Genomic DNA, 21820 nt, shown 5'->3' with positions numbered 1-21820 from the left:
AAAACACACAGTCAATAATACAGTAGAAAAAGAAAACAAAAAAAGTCTATATACAGTGAGTGCAAATTAGGTAAGATATGGGAGGTAAGGCAGTAAATAGGCCATGGTGGCGAAGTAATTACAATATAGCAATTAAACACTGGAATGGTCGATGTGCAGAAGATGAATGTGCAAATAGAGATACTGGGGTGCAAGATAAATAAATAAATACAGTATGGGGATGAGGTAGTTGGATGGGCTGTTTACAGATGGACTATGTACAGGTGCGGTGATCTGTGAGCTGCTCTGGCAGCTTGTACTTAAAGCTAGTGAGGGAGATATGAGTCTCCAGCTTCAGTGATTTTTGCAGTTCGTTCCAGTCATTGGCTGCAGAGAACTGGAAGGAAAGGCGCCCAAAGTAGGAATTGGCTTTGGGGGTGACCAGAGAGATAAACCTGCTGGAGCGCGTGCTACGGGTGGCTGCTGCTATGGTGACCAGTGAGTTGAGATAAGGCGGGGCTTTACCTAGCAGAGATTTGTAGATGACCTGGAGCCAGTGGGTTTGGCGACGAGTATGAAGTGATGGCCAGCCAACGAGAGCCTACAGGTCGCAGTGGTGACAAAACGGATGGCACTGTGATAGACTACATCCAGATTTTTGAGTAGGATGGAGGCTATTTTATAAATGACATCGCCGACATCGAGGATCGGTAGGATGGTCAGTTTTATGAGGGTATGTTTGGCAGCATGAGTGAATTATGCTTTGTTTTGTGAAATAGGAAGCCGATTTAAGCTAGACTTAATGTTGGATTGGAGATGCTTAATGTGAGTCTGAAAGGAGAGTTTACAGTCTAACCAGACACCTAGGTATTTGTAATTGTCTACATTTTCTAAGTCAGAACCGTCCAGAGTAGTAATGCTGGACGGGTGGGCAGGTGTGGGCAGTGATCGGTTGAAGGTCCTGAAGCACCTGACTGTTGATGAACATCTGGATTTGAGTGCTATCATATCTCTGCTTTGCTCCGCCTCCTTTTAGAAAATGTGAAATTAACTGCACTGTTTGACAAACTCAAACAAAGATAGGCTATAGTCTAGTCAATTAATGGTCAATTGGCTTACTTTGGTTTAAAAGTGGCTCTATGATAGGCCTATACGTTCTCAAAATAGACCTACTGTGACAACTTCTGCCGAAGTCGGCTCCTCTCCTTTTTCGGGCGGCATTCGGCGGTCGACGTCACCGGCTTTCTAGGCATCGCCGCTCCATTTGTTATGTATCCATTTGTTTTGTCTTGTTCCCTGCACACCTGGTTTTCATTCCTCAATCAATCTATATGTACAGTGGGCAAAAAGGTATTTCGTCAGCGACCAATTGTGCAAGTTCTCCCACTTAAAAAGATGAGAGGCCTGTAATTTTCATCATAGGTACACTTCAACTATGACAGACAAAATGGGGGAAAAAATCCAGAAAATCACATTGTTGATTTTTTTATGAATTTATTTGCAAATTATGGTGGAAAATAAGTATTTGGTCAATAACAAAAGTTTATCTCAATACTTTGTTATATACCCTTTGTTGGCAATGACAGAGGTCAAATGTTTTCTGTAAGTCTTCACAATGTTTTCACACACTGTTGCTGGTATTTTGGCCCATCCCTCCATGCAGATCTCCTCTAGAGCAGTGATGTTTTGGAGCTGTTGCTGGGCAACACGGACTTTCAACTCCCTCCAAAGATTTGGCTTGGCCACTCCAGGACCTTGAAATACTTCTTACGAAGCCACTCGTTCGTTGCCTGGGCGGTGTGCTTGGGATCATTGTCATGCCTAAAGACCCAGCCACATTTAATCTTCAATGCCCTTGCTGATGGAAGGAGGTTTTCACTCAAAATCTCACGATACATGGCCCCATTCATTCTAAAGTTCTATTTTGGTTTCATCTGACCATATGACATTCTCCCAATCTTCTTCTGGATCATCCAAATGCTCTCTAGCAAACTTCAGACGGGCCTGGACATGTACTGGCTTAAGCGGGGGGACGCGTCTGGCACTGCAGGATTTGAGTCCCTGGCGGCGTAGTGTGTTACTGATGGTAGGCTTTGTTACTTTGGTCCCAGCTCTCTGCAGGTCATTCACTTGGTCCCCCCGTGTGGTTCTGGGATTTTTGCTCACCGTTCTTGTGATCATTTTGACCCCACGGGGTGAGATATTGCGTGGAGCCCCAGATCGAGGGAGATTATCAGTGGTCTTGTATGTCTTCCATTTCCTAATAATTGCTCCCACAGTTGATTTCTTCAAACCAAGCTGCTTACCTATTGCAGATTCAGTCTTCCCAGCCTGGTGCAGGTCTACAATTGTGTTTCTGGTGTCCTTTGACAGCTCTTTGGTCTTGGCCATAGTGGAGTTTGGAGTGTGACTGTTTGAGGTTGTGGACAGGTGTCTTTTATACTGATAACAAGTTCAAACAGGTGCCATTAATACAGGTAACGAGTGGAGGACAGAGGAGCCTCTTAAAGAAGAAGTTACAGGTCTGTGAGAGCCAGAAATCTAGCTTGTTTGTAGGTGACCAAATACTTATTTTCCACCATAATTTGCAAATATGTGATTTTCTGGATTTTTTTTGTCATTTCGTCTGTCATAGTTGAAGTGTACCTATGGTGGAAATTACAGGCCTCTCTCATATTTTTAAGTGGGAGAACTTGCACAATTGGTGGCTGACTAAATACGTTTTTGCGCCACTGTATGTATTCCTCTGTTCCCCATCATGTCTTTGTGTGAGATTGTTTGTGTTAGTGTGTATTGTTGATGCGCCAAAACTGGCTTGTTTTTTCCGTGTTATTTTTCACGAAGATGTTTATTGATAAACATAATTATTGGGACTGTTTTGCGCTTTCTACACTTTTAAAAATAAAGTGTGCGCCTGTTCACAAATCTCTGCTCTCCTGCACCTGACTTCGCACACATCTGATATCTACTCTATAATATTGTATACAACTGTTTATGGACATAATACTTGAAATACTTGCAATATTATGAATTGCAACTTAGTTCACAAATTTTTCTGAGAAACCAAACAGACTCTTTGGATGTAGACTGACCCATTAGCTGCTCACACACACTCAGAGCACAGGGACAGATACGAGTCTACAAGGGTAGAGTAATAATAGCAGGAGAGAGGAGAGAGCTTCCCCAAAGATATAAATTATTCACAGATAATGGGGAAATTAATAGCGACATAAAAGTTCCATTCATAACTTGCAAGGAGAAAATGAACTGAATAGTTGTAATTTAAGGCTCTTGTATTTCACATGCCTGTAACGGATATCGTCCTCTTCGCCTGAGGAGGGGTAAGGATCGGACCAAAGCGGAGCGTGGTAAGTGTTCATGATGATTTTAATTAAAGAAAGCACTGAACACTGAATCAAAACAATGAACGATGACGTGAATTTACAAAACCGGAACAGTACCGTGTGGCCCAAACACACATACAGAAACAAACACCCACAAACCAAAAGTGAAACCCAGGCTACCTAAGTATGATTCTCAATCAGAGACAACTAACGACACCTGCCTCTGATTGAGAACCATACTAGGCCGAACACAAAACCCAACATAGAAAAACAAACAGACTACCCACCCCAACTCACGCCCTAACCATACTAAAACAAAGAATAAAATAACAGAACTATGGTCAGAACGTGACAGTACCCCCCCCAAAGGTTCGGACACCGGCCGCAAAACCTGAACCTATAGGGGAGGTTCTGGGTGGGCATCTGTCCGCGGTGGCGGCTCTGGCGCGGGACGTGGACCCCACTTCACCATAGTTTTTGCCCGCCTCCTCAACCGCCCCCGTGGCCTCTTATGAGCGGCGACCCTCACCGCCGACCTCTGACTGGGGACCCTAGCAATGGGTCCCAAATGGACGGGAGACTCTGGCAGCGCCGGACAGGCGAGAGACTCCGGCAGCGCCGGAGTGAAGGGCGATTCCGGCATCGCCTGGCTGACTGATGGCTCTGGCGGCTCCTGGCTGACTGACGGCTCTGGTGGCTCCTGGCTGACTGACGGCTCTGGTGGCTCCTGGCTGACTGATGGCTCTGGCGGCTCCTGGCTGGCTGACGGCTCTGGCGGCTCCTGGCTGGCTGACGGTTCTGGCGGCTCCTGGCTGACTGGCGGCTCTGGCGGCTCAGGCAGCTCGGGACAGACGGGAGACTCTGGCGGCTCAGGACAGACGGGAGACTCTGGCGGCTCAGGACAGACGGGAGACTCTGGCGGCTCAGGACAGACGGGAGACTCTGGCGGCTCAGGACAGACGGGAGACTCTGGCGGCTCAGGACAGCCCGGGAGACTCTGGTGGCTCAGGACAGATGGGAGACTCTGATAGCGCTGGGCAGGAGGAAGGCTCTGGCAGCACTGGACAGGCGGGAGCACCTGTAGGGAGAAAACGGAGTGGCAGCCTGGTGCGGGGGGGCTGCCACCGGAGGGCTGGTGCGTGGAGGTGGCACGGGATAGACCAGACCGTGCAGGCGCACTGGAGCTCTTGAGCACCGAGCCTGCCCAACCTTACCTGGTTGAATGCTTCCCGTAGCCAGGCCAGTGCGGCGAGGTGGAATAGCCCGCACTGGGCTGTGCTGGCGAACCGGGTACACCATGCGTAAGGCTGGTGCCATGTACGCCGGCCCGAGGAGACGTACTGGCGACCAGATGCGTAGAGCCGGCTTCATGGCACCTGGCTCGATGCCCACTCTAGCCCGGCCGATACCAGGAGCTGGAATGTACCGCACAGGGCTATGCACACGCTCCGGGGACACCATGCGCTCCACCGCATAACACAGTGCCTGCCCGGTCCCTCTCGCTCGCCGGTAAGCACGGGGAGTTGGCTCAGGTCTCCTACCTGACTTAACCACACTCACCGTGTGTCCCCCAAGACATTTTTGGGGCTGCCTCTCGGGCTTCCAGCCGCGCTGCCGTGCTGCCTCCTCATACCGGCGCCTCTCCACTTTCGCTGCCTCCAGTTCTGCTTTAGGGCGGCGAAATTCCCCTGCTTGTGCCCAGGGTCCCTTGCCGTGCAAAATCTCCTCCCAAGTCCAGGACTCTTGTGTTTTCGGCCGCTGCTGCCCGTTACCACGCTGTTTGGTCCTCTGGTGGTGGGTGTTTCTGTAACGGATATCGTCCTCTTTGTCTGAGGAGGAGTAAGGATCGGACCAAAGCGCAGCATCGTAAGTGTTCATGATGATTTTAATTAAATAAAGCACTGAACACTGAATCAAAACAATAAACGATGACGTGAATTTACAAAACCGAAACAGTACCGTGTGGCCCAAACACACACATGGAAACAAACACCCCAAACCAAAAGTGAAACCCAGGCTACCTAAGTATGATTTTCAATCAGAGACAACTAACGACACCTGCCTCTGATTGAGAACCATACTAGACCGAACACAAAACCCAACACAGAAAAACAAACAGACTGCCCACCCCAACTCACGCCCTGACCTTACTAAAACAAATAATAAAATAACAGAACTATGGTCAGAACGTGACAATGCCCGTCTTGCAAAGCAGATTACACATTCTTCTGTTTAAATTAGTCAGAGATGCTGACAAAGATACCTCCACACAGAGCAAATGTATTCACATACCCGTAGGGGTGGGGCAGAGGAGCAAGAGCCATTGCTAATCTTACATAAATAAAATAAAGGACAAGCCAAGATGCTTTGATTTAACAAAGCAAGACTTGGTGGTTAACAGCTATTGTCCTATGAGATAGGCCTATATAATATATTCTTATCTTGTGTATCGCTTCCTGTATATCCTTAGACTTCAAACACTCATTTTTTGATATACATCTTGATTGATATCACTGAGAATTAGTCTTTGAGGCATTTTAGAAAATTAGAGGCTGATTCTTTGTTGTACCATGATTCTGGGAAGAATAACCATCCCTCTTACGTCAATAACATGATGGTGACTAATTTGACACAAAACATGAACTGTGCAAAGCCTGAACAATATTGTTGCACAGGTCAGGGGTCATGGAAAAAGAGTGGTTCTTTGTTCTGATGCTCTATAGGCTCTCTCATAGAGGTATTGTGCATTTTGGGCTAGTGTGCAACAGTCTAACTACCAATACTGAGGGGTTTTGAAGTGACCGTGCTTTAGGTTAGATTATTATTTACAGAATACGACTCACAATAGTTCAGTGTACATTACATCACATCTGGTTAAGGCCATGAAAGCCACATATGCACATTATGCCAAACCAGTAAAGCAAAATCACATCACTTAATCTGAGTTTGTTGTTTCCATGAGCCTACTTTATGAGGCAGCATGTCAACCTATGGTGGGCCTATTCATGTTGCAGTAGTGGGATGCATTCATGCTAGTCTTCTACTGCTTTCACCTGAGTGAGTGGGATGTTTGTTATGTCAAAGAGATTCATTGTAGTCGTGACTGAGTCTTGAGTCTGTTGGTGGATTTATTTAATAGAGGGTGTAATTGATGTGACGGTCAGCCCCTGGCGCTCTCCAGCCCCAGTGAACTGGGTGTGCCTTGATTGACCCAGGCTATGCTGACAGGCAGCAACATCCAGGCCTCCAATTGATATGTGTGAATTAAAGTTAGAATCCTTAATTGCTACATTCATTTTTGGACTTATAAATTAATGATATATTCTTCTACATCTGCATTGCATGCTGTATGAGGTTTTAGGCTGGGTTTCTGTACAGCACTTTGTGACATTGACTGATGTAAAAAGGGCTTTATAAATACATTAATTGATTGATTGATTGATTGATTGCTTGATTGATTGATTGATATATACCCTTTGATTCTTCAAGAATATAACTTATAAATGAATGCCTCATGAGCTTAGTTCATCTGTCATACCCCATCAGAACCCAAAATATAAGCTTGTTTTCCTGTAAATGTACACAAACACTGTAATGCCTCAAAACATGGTTAAAACTATAATTTTGATATCATGGACGGTCAGTTCTTGCATAACTCTTTCTATGAATTTGAGAGTGGTTATATTTTTCCAGGCCTATCACTCAGCGTTTTACCAAAACAGGCGAGGTGTCAGCTTTGTAATTGTTTCAATGAAGGGTTTTCATTTTTAAGCAAGGCTAATTATTTTCTGTTAATGGATAAAAGCGCCCACTCTTTCATAACCAGCTTAGTCCTGTAATGTATGGTGTTTGTGTAACCCTGATACGGTCATATTTAATATAAGGCCTACAGTATCATATGCCTTCAATAGAAACTCATAATGCATAGTGAAACAATTGGGTATAAAACATTACACATTCTGAGTTACAAACTTGTAATGGATGATTGTTCGGTTATTTCAAATAACAAAATATATATTGCAATGCCCTATGCCCATTCATTCTTCTCTTTCATACTCTCAATTAGACAGATCAATTCATGGTATATTGAATAGGGCTACATCTCAACTTTCTTCGTAAATGATGATAATAAGAGAGAGGGGGACATTACAGCATCCTCAGCCTCTGTTACGACCGTATTTTCCGCTAGGAAGCGCTTGTATGATGGAAGCGTGAACAGCGACAAAGAGGCGAGGGAGATACAGTGAACGTGCATCTGATGAGGATTAAAAAAAGCCTGCAAGCGCTAGTGTGACTCAGTGGGTTGGTCTGAAGGAGAATACATGGACTACACAATGCGACTGGGAAATACACCCACAGATGCCAGTGAATGCGATCTCTATTGGATGGTTGGAGGCTGGCTGTATTGATCAGTTGATACTAGTCTGGAAATTAATTGGCGAGAGGGTCGCAGACGGTTCCACCAGAATCATGCAGTGTTGGCAGCAGCCGACATGAATGACAAATAAAGGAGATATTCGCGATATTCGAGCGAACAACACAAGCACCAAGCGGAGACGATTGTGTAGACATCTATCGGACTTGAATCAAGCCACACATAACGTCGCCTCGGATCCGATGGACCTCCCTCGCAGTTGTTAGAAAACACGCAAACGGACTACAGAATCAAACATTGGTGAATTTGGTGAATGTAATAGATTGAAGTGTTAAAGCGTTTATTTTGTCAGGCGAGACCTGAAAAACTTCCACAATGGCTCTGGTCATGGAACCTGTGAGCAAGTGGAGTTCGAGTCAAGTGGTGGACTGGATGAAAGGTACGCCACGGTTTAAAGATATATGTACATTAATTGTTGGCAACCAACCTGCACACAAAATGCAGTGAAATATATATTCTCTTGGCTCAAGTATAACGGCACTAAATGCGCCCACTCCGATCAATAAACAGTGCGAGGCTAGAGCCATCACTGGGGATTGGGGAAAACAAAAACACCTGCTGAACCTCAGTATATGTAGTCAATTATATAATGGCAACATACTGATATTTTATTATATTATATTATTATATTCTATGTGGTATATCTATACCACAAATGGAATTACATTTTCAGTAGAAATGTGGGGTGTGGAATTGGCAGTGATATAGATTTGGACCTGAGAGAATCTCAAAGCACTGGAGGATGAGTTGGTTCAGTTGGTTCAGTTCAGTTGGTTCAGTACAGTCTTTGCCTTTTAAATGGCCGATCAGAAGAGTCTGAATATTTCCATTATGGGATTAATGGTCCACTGAAATTAAGGCATTGGGATGAATTTGACTCTGAAGTGAAAAAAGTATTTTTAGTAATGTAGACCTGTAGGTATTTGAAGTGTAGCATGTTAGACACGAATATATGTCAAATGACTTTAATTTCTGTGGAGGTTAGTTATAGGGAATGTAAAAGATGGATTTTGTAAAGAATATATTACTAATAGCTATTACATTCCTCTGGAGTGGATCAAGTGCATATGCTAAATATATTGATTATTTATTAACTACATCCCAAAATATTATTTCACATCTGCAATACAGCGTGTGATAATGCAGTAATAATTCTATCTTAAATGAAGACGAGAAGACAGATGATTCTGACAGTATGTGGTGCTAGTTCAGGGGATTCATATGAGAGATGTAGTGTGTGTGAGGTCATGGATCAAGGCTGGAGGTAGGCCCATGTTGTTTTGGAGAGATGCTTAACCAGATGGTGGTAAATCCCCATGTGTTGCTGAGCCACTGTGGATTGATGAAACAGCAGTTGATAAGACTATCTTTAACACGCACACACACGCACGCACGCACGCACGCACGCACGCACGCACGCACGCACACACACACACACACACACACACACACACACACACACACACACACACACTTTCCATTTGAGAGAGAGAATATGTTTTCTGTTCATTCTATGGTTATTGTTTCCATAGATTGTGTGTTACTGTCATGTGTTTCATGTGTATCTCATGCCTGTGTACCTCATTGTTGATATGTATCAATATTACTGTGTAATGTGTTGGTGGTCTGTGCTGAGCAGGGTACTCATGTGGATGAGTATACCCTCGCAGTGATGCTCAAACTAATGTGTTAATTTACTTATTCATGCCTCCACACTGCCTCAACACACGCTCATTCACAGACGCAGTCACGCTCCAAACATACACAGGAGCTTGTCTGGCTGGCTGAGTCAGACATACTCCTGACTGGCTACTGGGATTAGACACAAAGCAGTTTACAAGTTCTGTAAAAGAGTACATATTAGTCTAGGTGTCTGTGTGTGTGTGCATGTGTGTGTGTGAGAGAGAGCTTTTGCTTGGAAAGACCAGTGGAACAGGAGGATTATAGGGATGTAATGGAAGAGTAAGTGGGAATGGCAGAGGAGAGAGTAAAATGATAATAATGAGGAGATTCAGAGCTGATGGAGAGAAGAGAAAGAGATTGTATATTGGAAGAGATGGAGAGGAGATGAGGAAGGGAAGACATTTCAGAGGGAGGGCCCTATGGTAGCCCAGCCACATCTGATGACTAGAGCTGAGACAGGTTCTAGGCGCAAAGCCTATAGTAATGTTGATGTAAAGTGAGGGATGGAGGAATGGAGGGAGCCACAGTCACAGAGAGAATGAAAGGAAATGGAGTTTGTGTAATCTTGTCTCAGATCCATTCTTATACTCCCAGTCCCAAGGGCCCACAGCATCTCGGTCTCATCATTACCATTCAGAGGTTCCATTATTAGCATACAGCTCAGTGATGTCCTGAGGCCATATAGGAGCACCCAGTGGCCTTCCCATAGTGCCACTCTGCATCCTCCGGTGTTTCCTGTGTCCAAGCCTCTCTACTCCATCAGCACCGACAAAGGCCTCTCCACAGAGAATACCCCTCCACTTACGGAAAATATATGGAGCCTTTAAATTAAGGGCGAACTGTGCTTATTTAGACATATATTGCAGTTTAAACAGCTGCAAATACTTGGATCATGTTCAAGCTAAGTGTTTTATGAAAAGAGAAACAGTTTCATAAATTATAAATTATTTTCACACAAAACACCTGCCATACATTTGTGCTAAAGGCGATTAGTAAGATGATCATGGAGCTAGCTAAGCTCTAATGCACTGTCCAAGTAGAATCATGTTGAAAAAGACCAATCTCCTCACTTGGGTTGCATAGCATGCATATTTGATGTTTGAATATTATGAGCCATATGTTGGGTATGGGAGTGTATGTATAGCCTAGAGTATGTGTGTGCACATTTACACCATGTTTCTCTGGTTAGAATGTGTTTATCATCTTCATTGATTTTTTATTTAACTAGGCAAGCCATTTAAGAACAAATTCTTATTTACAATGACTGCCTACCCGGGCCAAACCCTAACCTGACAAGACTGGACCAATTGTGCACCACCCTAAAGGATTCCCAATCACTGCCGGTTGTGATACAGCCTGGAATCAAACCAGGGTCTGTAGTGACACCTCTTGCCCTGAGATGCAGTGCCTTAGACCACTGCGCCACTCGGGAGCAGGTGAGCAATTAGGGTTAAGTGCCTTGCTCAAGGGCACATCAAAAGATTTCCCCCCTAGTCAGCTCAGGGATTCAAACCAAGCTCGTGGATTCGGCCCAGCAACCTTTCGATTACTAGTCCAACGCTCTTAACCGCCCTGTCAAACTTTATGTGTGTGTGTGTTTTGATCTGAATGGCTGGCACCCTGCCCATGTCTCTTGACAGTGATAAAATATGTAGATTAACATAGTGCCCCTTCCCTAGAAAGCCAACTCAATAATGTATCACAACACTAAACAGAATTTACTCACCTCAGCCTCAATTACTAGTGGATTAATAGTCTCTTAATCAGATTTCTCATTTAATCTCTCTCTGTGTGTCTTTGTGTACTCTTGCCAGTCTGGGTGGCTGTCTGTCTCCTCCATTGATCTCATCACAAAAATAGCTCTGTTTGTTAATTAACAGGAGGCCAGGCCCGTTGATTAAGGGGGGGTTTCTGGGGTAAAGATATAGGCTAGTTTGTTATGGAGGGGTTGCTCTGCCCATTTAGATGGACGAAGCCGATCTCTGAATTGAGGTGTAATATAGATGTTTAAAGAACAAATATGTGTTTGTCCTTTAGAATGGATTATCTGTGTGTTTATATATGTTATCTGGAGAGAGCATTCATACTTTAGACAATGTCCCTGCTTGTTTTGGTTGGTTGAAGTTTAGAGGTTTTATTTCTATATCCATAATGTTTCAATTACATGTTTACTTACAGTATTGTCGTCTTGCAGCAGACTCTACTCCAAACCCCACTGTATGGTTTCTATAGCAACATGGGCATTTTTTTCATTGACAAGTGGGTCTCCATTAACTTGGTAAAGAGGTGGATTTGATAAGCCCTTAAAATGTGTACAAAGCCATGGAGCTCTCTTCTTGCAACTTCTCCATCATTTAGCTGCCAGCTGAACTTGAGCTGAATCCTTCATTAGGTCTAGGCCCAAGAAGACATTGAGATTAAATCAAAAGGAGGAGATGAGGGCTCCACCACCTTCTTTGTGGGAGGCTGACCAAGGGAGGAGAAAGGATAGAAAGAGTGTGGGAGAGTGGATGAGGGAGAGATGAAGAAACACTGAGATGAGGGAAATGGAGCTGCTGTGCTCTGGACCAAAACACAGACAACCTGACTGGTTCTGCTTCCTCTCCAGTTCCTTCTTGTCTGTTGTATGTAAAGGTGTGTATGAGTGTGTTTACATGGATGTGTGTGTGTTTATATGTTTATCTGTATTTTAGCCAATGTAAGGAATAATGGCTTCCATGACTAGGTGACCGTTAATTAACATAACACATTTACCATCCCCTGGCTTCCACACATAGCCTACAAGCCATTTTAGAAAGTCTAATAAATCCATGTAATATAGCCTCCCCCTTCACAATAAATCCATGTAATATAGCCTCCCCCTTCACAATAAATCCACTATTTATTTTAGACAGGTCTAAAGAAGCATGTTATGAAGAAAATGTAGTCTATTTCAGAAGAACAGAATAGCGTACTCTTGAGTTGCCCTTATGTTAGGTCCTGATCTGGCTATGACAAATAGCTGTGGGCAACACTAGTTCATTTAGCAGACAATATTTGCTTATAATTCAATTGCATTATTTTATAGTATGAAGAATAAATGAAGAGTAAAATGAATACAATTGAACAAAGTGCGCATAAGCGGCTTTTCTGTGTAGAGCGGTTAACAAAGAAATAGGTACTCCTATATTCTTCATTTGGAGTAACTTTGTAACTTTAGTTGTTCTACAAACGTTTGGCTATACGTTTTGATATGTAATACATTGTAAGGCTGCATGATGAGATTCTAATGATGATTTGAAAAAAAGTCGCTTGAAAGGCATGAGCTCTGCTTTGTTTTTTTTTTGCGCAGGCTGTACACACTCCAATAGTCTTCCATTCACAATTTGACAAGCACTTGATAATGCCTAGATTTTCACGGCGGCATCTCCTTTGTGGCGGTAATGACCCCTAAACAAATCCATGCCTTTTGCGGCCCGGAGTGCTGTGATGTGCGGTTCTCCCTGAGAGTGCTGCACAATCCGAAGCGTCTCTCACTCGCATGGCTCGCCGTCACCCGATCGGGTCTTTCTCACAGGCTACAAGTCAGACACATCCGGGACGCAACTGCGCGCGTCCTTATCCAATTCCGAAGTGCATATTGAAGATATTGGAAGAACTGTTCACATTTACTTTTCGTCAGCCAACAAGATGAGTAGGCCTAACGAAGAGCGAAACCTATAGCCTATGTGTCACGTTCACTGTCTTCAAACTTCCTGTCATAAATGAGCCAAGGCGCAGCGTGCATGTAGTTCCACATATTTAACAAAGTGAAACCTTCACAAAAACCCCAACAACAGGTAAACAGAAACCGACCGTGAAGCACACAACCACACAGAAAATAAATAATTACCCACAACATTAGGTGGGGAAAAGGCTGCCCAAGTATGATTCCCAATCAGAGACAAGGATAGACAGCTGCCTCTGATTGGGAACCACACTCAGCCAAAAACAAAGAAATAGAAAACATAGAATGCCCACCCAAATCACACCCTGACCTAAACAAATAGAGAAATAAAAAGGCTCTCCAAGGTCAGAGCGTGACACTATGTCAATCTACTATCCTCCATAGTACAAAAGTCGACCTATTATATTCTGTTTCTGTTTGAGAAATAAATATTCTAAACATAGTATGGGACAGTTGTGGGATGCAATAGATCACAAATTATTTGAGATTCTTCAAATAGCCATCCTTTGCCTTGATGGCAACTTTGCACACTCTTGGCATTCTCTCAACCAGCTTCATGAGGTAGTCACCTGGAATGCATTTCAATTAACAGATGTGCCTTTTTTAAAGTTAATTTGTCAAATGTATTTCATTCTTTATGCGTTTGAGCCAATCAGTTGCGTTGTGAAAAGGTAGGGGTGGTATACAGAAGATGGCCCTATTTGGTAAAAGACCAAGTCCGTATTATGACAAGAACAGCTCAAATAAGCAAAGAAAAATGACAGTCCATCATTCCTTTAAGACATGATGTTCAGTCAATAAGGCTCATTTCAAGAACTTTGAAAGTTTCTGTGCAGTCGCAAAAACCATCAAGCTCTATGATGAAACAGGCTCTCATGAGGACCACCACAGGAATAGAAGACACAGAGTTACCTCTCCTGCAAAGGCTAAGTTCCTTAGAGTTACCAGCCTCAGAAATTACAACCCAAATAAATACTTCACAAAGTTCAAGTAACATACACATCTCAACATCAACTGTCCAGAGGAGACTGTGTGAATCAGGCCTTCATGGGCGAATTGCCGCAAAGAAACCACTACTGAAGGACACAAATTAGAAGAATAGACTTGCTTGTGCCAAGAAACACGAGAAATGGACATTAGACCGGTGGAAATTTGTTCTGGAGTCCAAATTGTAGATTTTTGGTTCCAACGGCCGTGTCTTTGTGAGATGCGGTGTTGGTGAACGGATGATCTCAGCATGTGTGTTTCCCATCGTAAAGCATAGAAGAGGAGGTGTTATGGTGTGGGGGTGCTTTGCTGGTGACACTGTCTGTGACTTATTTTGAATTCAAGGCACACTTAACCAGCATGATGTGTGTGTGTGTGTGTGTGTGTGTGTGTGTGTGTGTGTGTGTGTGTGTGTGTGTGTGTGTGTGTGTGTGTGTGTGTGTGTGTGTGTGTGCGCGTGCGTGTGCGTGTGCGTGTGCGTGTGTGTGTGTGTGTGTGTGTGCGTGTGTGTGTGTGTATCTGTAAGCAGTGTGTGTCTGCTGGAGAAATTGTGTGTCAGTGTTGAGTCCACATTTAGATAGACACTGACTGATGGTATTTGTACAGCTGTGAATTAAAGCTTTCAGAGAGGATAACTGAGATGGTGCCATCTCTGTTTTTGTATGCCAGGGGGATGGGAGGATCAATTTGAAAAGCTCCTCTATTCCTCCCCCAGGGATGAAAGGATGGAAGAATGGAAGGATGATTCTGTGTGTCCTTTGGGTTTAATGTGGGACTAAATGTTTACTCTTTGACAGGCCTCTGTCAACTGTTGGTTATGAGTGGGCTGTCAACTGTTGGTTGTGAGTGGGCTGTATGTGTGTAGTAAATGCTGTGAGTGTTTGAATATGTCATGGTCTTAATAAATATATGATGTGTGTCAGTTCTGTTAATAATAGGAGGAAGGTTGTATGTAATGGTATGCGTAGGGGGAAAGGGTTGATTGTGTGTGGGTTGTATGTACCATTGTAATTTGTTGGACATCCGTGGAGGTCTGTGTAACGTGGGTGATTAAAGCCTGCCTATGGCTGGCTAAGGCTGTGTATGTATGTCTATGGCTAGCTAAGGCTGTGTATGTATGTATGTCTGTTCAGCTGTGCCCAGAACAGCACTATGTTCAGCTCTGCCACGTGTGTTCATCTTTGAGATCTCTGTGTGTCAGTTAGTATTAAACCAAGCACTGGCACACACTCAAAGGCTACAGTTTCAAAGCCCAGAAATGAGAGATGCGGAGACACTCACACACACACAGACGCACGTACGCACGCACGCACGCACGCACACACTCACATGCAGATGCATGCACACAAACACTCACACACAGACGCACACACACACACTTAGAGGGAGAGAGTGAAAGAGGGGAAAGTGAGAGAGAGCGAGAGAGAGAGAGCGAGAGAGAGAGAGAGAGAGAAGATGAAGTGATTGAGTCACTGTAAACCCCTCAGGACTGCAGAACTGAACTGATAAGAGGGAGTTTCTTCACACAGCCCTGACCAGATAACATAACATCTTCACACACAATATTTAGACTGATGTCTGGAAGGGACTGAGGTTGTTGGGGCTTACATCTGAAACACACTGCCTGCGTAGGCCTTAGTTGGTCATAATAACCTGGATGGATGGATGGATGGAGTTGATACAAAGACTATTGTAACTTGAATAATATTATATTGTTTCTCAAAGTTATATGCTATTACAGTTCCTTACCAGAAACATTTTTCAATGAAACATCAAGACATGTATATGAGGTAGTAGCAGACAGGAGCAAAGAGGAGTGAGCCAGAACAAATTCATTTATCAAATTAATATTTCCCTTTGTAATTAGTCTTCACAGCGTCATCTCGTCTCCTCTCTCTCCAGGGCTGGATGACTGTCTGCAGCAGTACATTAAGACGTTTGAGAGGGAGAAGGTGGGGGGAGATCAGCTGCTTCGTATCACTCACCAGGAGCTGGAGGACCTGGGAGTGTCCCGTATCGGACACCAGGAGCTCATCCTGGAGGCTGTGGATCTACTCTGTGCTCTGGTGAGTAGTCATGATGGAGTCAGGGGGCGCTGGTCAGGGGTTAGGGCTAGCTAGAGTTAGAGCATATCCTCGAGGCTGTGGATCTACTCTGTGCTCTGGTGAGTAGTCATGATGGAGTCAGGGGGTGCTGGTCAGGGGTTAGGGCTAGCTAGAGTTAGAGCTTATCCTAGAGGCTGTGGACCTACTCTGTGCTCTGGTGAGTAGTCATGATGGAGTCAGGGGGTGCTGGTCAGGGGTTAGGGCTAGCTATAGTTAGAGCTTATCCTAGAGGCTGTGGACCTACTCTGTGCTCTGGTGAGTATTCATGATGGAGTCAGGGGGTGCTGGTCAGGGGTTAGGGCTAGCTAGAGTTAGAGCTTATCCTAGAGGCTGTGGACCTACTCTGTGCTCTGGTGAGTATTCATGATGGAGTCAGGGGGTGCTGGTCAGGGGTTAGGGCTAGCTAGAGTTAGAGCTTATCCTAGAGGCTGTGGACCTACTCTGTGCTCTGGTGAGTATTCATGATGGAGTCAGGGGTGATGGTCAGGGGTTAGGGGCTAGAGCTATGAGTTAGAGTCTGGTCAGGGGTTAGCTAGCTAGTTAGAGCTTATCCTAGAGGCTGTGGACCTACTCTGTGCTCTGGTGAGTATTCATGATGGAGTCAGGGGTGATGGTCAGGGGTTAGGGCTAGCTATAGTTAGAGCTTATCCTAGAGGCTGTGGACCTACTCTGTGCTCTGGTGAGTATTCATGATGGAGTCAGGGGGTGCTGGTCAGGGGTTAGGGCTAGCTAGAGTTAGAGCTTATCCTAGAGGCTGTGCCCTGGTGAGTCCTCCACCCCCTTCATTCAGTCATGTATTCCTCTCTAGAGTCACCACCAGGCTGTGTGGAGTCATGAATCATACAGAGAATTTATGATTTAAACAGAGATTCAATGACTCATCCAGAGGATCCATGAACCCCCCAAAGAGTGTGAATCAAGTCAGAAAATCAGAGAACCATCCAGAGACTCACCAACTGAAGTAGCTTTTTAGTCCAAGCCTAGGCGTAATCTGTGTCTGGGAAGTCAGGTTTTGGTGTTTAATCTGTTTTGCTTTGAATTTTTTGGACATAGTGAAGACCCCTTTTATAGAGGTCAGACAGGCAGCTGGTGGGGATAGTGATTAACTGTAAGAGTCTTTACAGCTTAGGAGTACAAGTGCTAGGATATGTTGAAGCATCTTTGCTCTGCCAGCATTTCAGACTCTTGTTCAATCTTATACGTTTTATTTTGCCTGACGTCTGTGTCAGTTTTAGGAGATATAATTTTATAATCCCCTTTAGGTTGCATTTTCTTTCTGATTATTGATAATTATTAGTTGCCACCTTCACAGCTGGCTAAACTTCTGATTTACTTCTGAGGCTTCTGAGGCTTGTCAGTTCACTTCCACTGGTCCTTGTGTATGCTGGAGGGATAGTCCAGAGAAAATAAACACACACACATACTGTACAATCACACCACCCCACACACAGATGCAAAACAATACACAGATTCAAGGGTGGTTTGGGTGGGTGTGACATGTGGATGATAGAGAGTGATGACCAAGAGAAAAGAACAGATAGAGAGAAAGATGGGGAGAGAGAGGAAGAAAGAGAGGATAGAGAGTGCAAGCAGAGATTGAGTGGGTGAGATTAATGGGACTAAAGGGAAACGAGTGACGCGTAAAGAGGAGGTGGAATGGAGAGTGGGAAGGAGTGATGTAGAGAGAGAGGAGGGGACGGAGAGTCAGGAGACAGAGGTCACAGATGTTATCTGAAGCCCACTCATCCTCCATAGCCATATGGGTAAGCCTCGTCTTCACTCCCAAAGCCCCTTATGTAACTGGGATTTGGTTAAATCAGTCCGTCAGGCATGCTGCATTAAATATGATTACTCATCGGCCAGCCCCCATCCAAGAAACCCTGGTGTTGTGACTTTACTTTCATCTGATGACTGTTATTTATCTAATCAACTAACTATGTAACAATTAACTAATTAGGATTTGAGGCACCACGAGAGCGGTTCTTTAAAGAGTAACCATCTCTCAAATTAAACCCTTAAGGTCTTTACCTATCACATACATAAATAATCAACTTATTAATCATAACCCCGTATCATCTCATCATTCTGAACAGTCATAACCTCCTTGCATCTGCAAAAACCTGGGCCTTACTTATGATTCAGTACTACACAAATTGATTTAATTATTTATTTACTAGCTAACTAAATGATAACACAGGATAAACATACACAATACATTAGAAACAGGTCCCTAGCGACTAACAACAATATGGCTGCTTGCTACAAAAGACATGGAGAGGGTGAGAAAGAGAGACAGAGACACTTAAAGTTGGTCAATTTAGAAACTAATTTCACAGTAATCATATACTTTGCACACGAACCGCCGCCCGCTTGGAGTAAGAAATCATGAATGTATTTATGTGAAAATGCCTTGGTTCGCCGTGTGTCTCTCCTAACCGGGCCGCCTTGGAAAGGGGGTTGGACCTTTTCACGCACGCTTCTAAGGCTCTGATTTCCAAAAGGGTTTTCTCTGTTGCTCTCCTCTGCTTGTCGTCCGGTATCCGGTGACTTGTTGTTTAGTCCTGAACAGAACTACAAGTTCATTTTCCTTCCATTCGCTCTGGAAGAAGCTTCTTTGAAGATAGGCTATCCAGCCGTGTTGATGGTTCCCAATGGAGTAATGGGAGTAGCGTACTACGATGGCTTGAAACGAGTAGTAGAGTGGTCCCACTTAAGTTCACTTTTCTAGATACTTTACTTAGGACAGCTAGGGGGCGGTTCCGTCAGGCTGACACGCTCTCTGACCTCACTCAAGGAGGTGGTGACTACTTACTGTGCACAGTTATAGAATTTTTTTGTTCTTACAGTTTCTAAAATCACAACCCGCTCTTAGCAAAAATACTTTCATTATTTTTCATATAGCATACACAAGGCAGAGAATGGAAACTTCATTCATGTAGTGTGTATAATTTTCAAGCTACAGTATTTCCTTTATAACATTTTTAATGACATCAAAAATGACATTAGTGTTATTTTAGGTCGCCTCTGTCCATTACCAACGTTCAATGTTAGAAAAATTGTTCCAAAATTGTTTTGAACGAGTTAGAGTTTTGGCTAGAAAAGTCTTTCCTTGGGTGAATTTGGAGAGGGATGTCTGAGTGTTCTGTCCTTGATTTACAACAGGACGTGAGGTGTTAACCCCCACTTACAGGTGAGAGGGGGTCTGCTTTAAGTTATTTATTGCAAAGCTGATCTGACCTATTTGGATTCTCACAGGACAGTCATGACATTGGCATGACAGAAGCCCACAGACCTCCACGTACATAGGGGGCATTGTGGGTAGTGCATAATGAGTGTGCTGGTTTCCCCACACATGCGAGGTGACAGCTGGAGGGAGAGTGGGGGTGTGTCTGATGGATCGCTGGTTCTGTTAGATCCTCACATATTTGTCACACAGCGAGGCAGGCGTAAGCAGGCGGGCAGGAATCCCTATGAGCCCCTGTCAGTACGACTGACTTTTTATTTACCACACTTCTAATCCCTGTACTTTCACTGCCTGCATGGAAAGAAACGTTACAGTGAATTATTTGTTATGCCACAATCACTTCCTTTGAACGACAGTGTGAACAGTGCTTACGCACAAGGGAGTTTAGGGAGCGTTTTTATAATTACCGTAGACTTGTTTATCTCAACAACATTATCATACAGTATATTTACAGCTCTTGGGGAAGGTTATACCTAATACGTTTTTTTGCACTATTTGTTAGAGCCTGTAAGTAAGCATTTCACTGTAAGGTCTACTACACCTGTTGTATTCGGAGCACGTGACAAATAAACTTTGATTTGATTTGAGTAGCCTTTCTCTTTTAGTTGCCTTCACATGTACAGGATGTGACTCACTGGTTAGTGTGCACTCATTCTTCACACACTATAGTGAAGATCTCCTTTGGTGAAATGCACCTGTGGCAGTCGACTTCCTGTAATTGTGTATAATATTGGCTGTGACATTGCTTTTTGTTTTTGGGAATTTATATCTACAGGGTAAAACCACTTGAGACCCATTGAGACACAACATTACCTCTTTCTGAGGGTTCTGTAGAAACATAAAACAACAGAAAGCATCAACAATCCCATGTAAATTATAACGACAACAAAAATCTACCAAAACAAAAAAAATCATGTTCCCTCTCCTCTCTCTCTTTCTCACTCAGAACTACGGTTTGGAGACAGAGAATCTGAAGACTCTATCCCATAAGCTTAACGCCTCAGCCAAGAACCTGCAGAACTTCATCACAGGGCGGCGTCGCAGTGGTCACTATGACGGCCGTGCCGCCCGCAAGCTGCCCAATGACTTCCTCACCTCTGTGGTGGACCTCATCGCTGCAGCCAAGAGCCTGCTGGCATGGCTGGATAGGTGAGATTTGCAATGAGCTACAGTACACACACAATCACACGCATACATGCTCAGGCACACTATTCTACCCAGACTAGTTTCATAGGTTGCTTTTCAAATCACACACTTCTCTATGTAGTACACTACTTTTGCCTCAACCCATAGGGTGTGTCATGTCTCTGAATTCTTTAATATGACATGCTATTTTATCAAATCGATTACCTAACATGAATTGATTACGTGATTGAATTAAATCATGCAACAAAAATTTACTTTTTAATAACCTGGGGCACCACGGAAGTATTAGTTAGTTAGTTAATTAGTATAGTTTGTTCGTTTACATAGTAATTATTCTTGACCTAATATCAGTCTTATCTGAATGTCGTAAAATTCTTGGTTATCTGCACGAACCCAGACTTTACTTATGAATCATCCATACACAAATGGGCTCAATTATTTACTTACTACCTAATTCAACAATTACAGAATGTACAATACATAATAACATTAAACAGTAAATTCCGTCCCTAGTGGACTGAACAAAAACAGTTTGGTTATAACATGATAGATTCAGAGAGAAGAGAAGGGGGTTTTGGAAGGAAGACTGAGGAACATGAGTCTCTATTGGACCTGGAAAGATATTCTCACATAAATACATATGCCACTAACGATAGCTCATTGGGAGAAGCAATGCATTGTATTTACGTGAAGCTGGCTTGGATTGTTTAGCTGGTGAGGCTATGGTTTGCACAGTCGATGTCGCCATTGTCCTTTGTAGATTCTTCCGGGTCGTCGTGTGAGAGGTTCACGTGGTCTGAGAGGTTCATCTCACTCTGGAGATTCATCAGTCAGTGTTCTCGTATTAGATTTGCTACCTTTCCAGCTACAGTCTGTTAGGCTGTCATCTAGGACTCACTTCTTGAGTGATCAATAGAGTAGTTATACTGGACGGGCAGGCAGGTATGGGCAGCGATCGGTTGAAGAGCATGCATTTAGTTTTACTTGCATTTAAGAGCAGTTGGAGGCCACTGATGGAGAGTTGTATGGCATTGAAGCTCGTCTGGAGGTCAGTTAACTCAGCGATAAATCAGAGAATCACCTGCAGCAAGAGCGACATCATTGATGTATACAGAGAAGACACTGCATTGTTGGTTATGGGCTTGTAAAGTAAGCAATTCATTGTAAAGTCTACACATGTTGTATTTTGAG

The 21820-nt window shown here is 43.8% G+C and overlaps 1 protein-coding gene across 1 annotated transcript in view; it reads left to right on the top strand.

Annotated features, from left to right (window-relative positions):
- The first annotated feature begins 7632 nt into the window (after positions 1 to 7632).
- The window catches only part of LOC118391794 (connector enhancer of kinase suppressor of ras 2-like), a 39094-nt gene continuing 24906 nt past the window's right edge, over positions 7633 to 21820 (top strand). Inside the window, exons 1-3 of the mRNA XM_052457958.1 lie at positions 7633 to 8137; positions 16037 to 16200; positions 20430 to 20632. Of these exons, the coding sequence (XP_052313918.1) occupies positions 8074 to 8137; positions 16037 to 16200; positions 20430 to 20632 (431 nt within the window). The 5' untranslated portion in view covers positions 7633 to 8073. The remainder of the gene's footprint in view (positions 8138 to 16036; positions 16201 to 20429; positions 20633 to 21820) is intronic.

This window comes from Oncorhynchus keta, chromosome 12, assembly GCF_023373465.1.
Source record: "Oncorhynchus keta strain PuntledgeMale-10-30-2019 chromosome 12, Oket_V2, whole genome shotgun sequence".
In the NCBI taxonomy this organism is placed as follows: Eukaryota; Metazoa; Chordata; class Actinopteri; order Salmoniformes; family Salmonidae; genus Oncorhynchus; species Oncorhynchus keta.
This window is presented reverse-complemented; position numbering and strand designations above follow the sequence as displayed.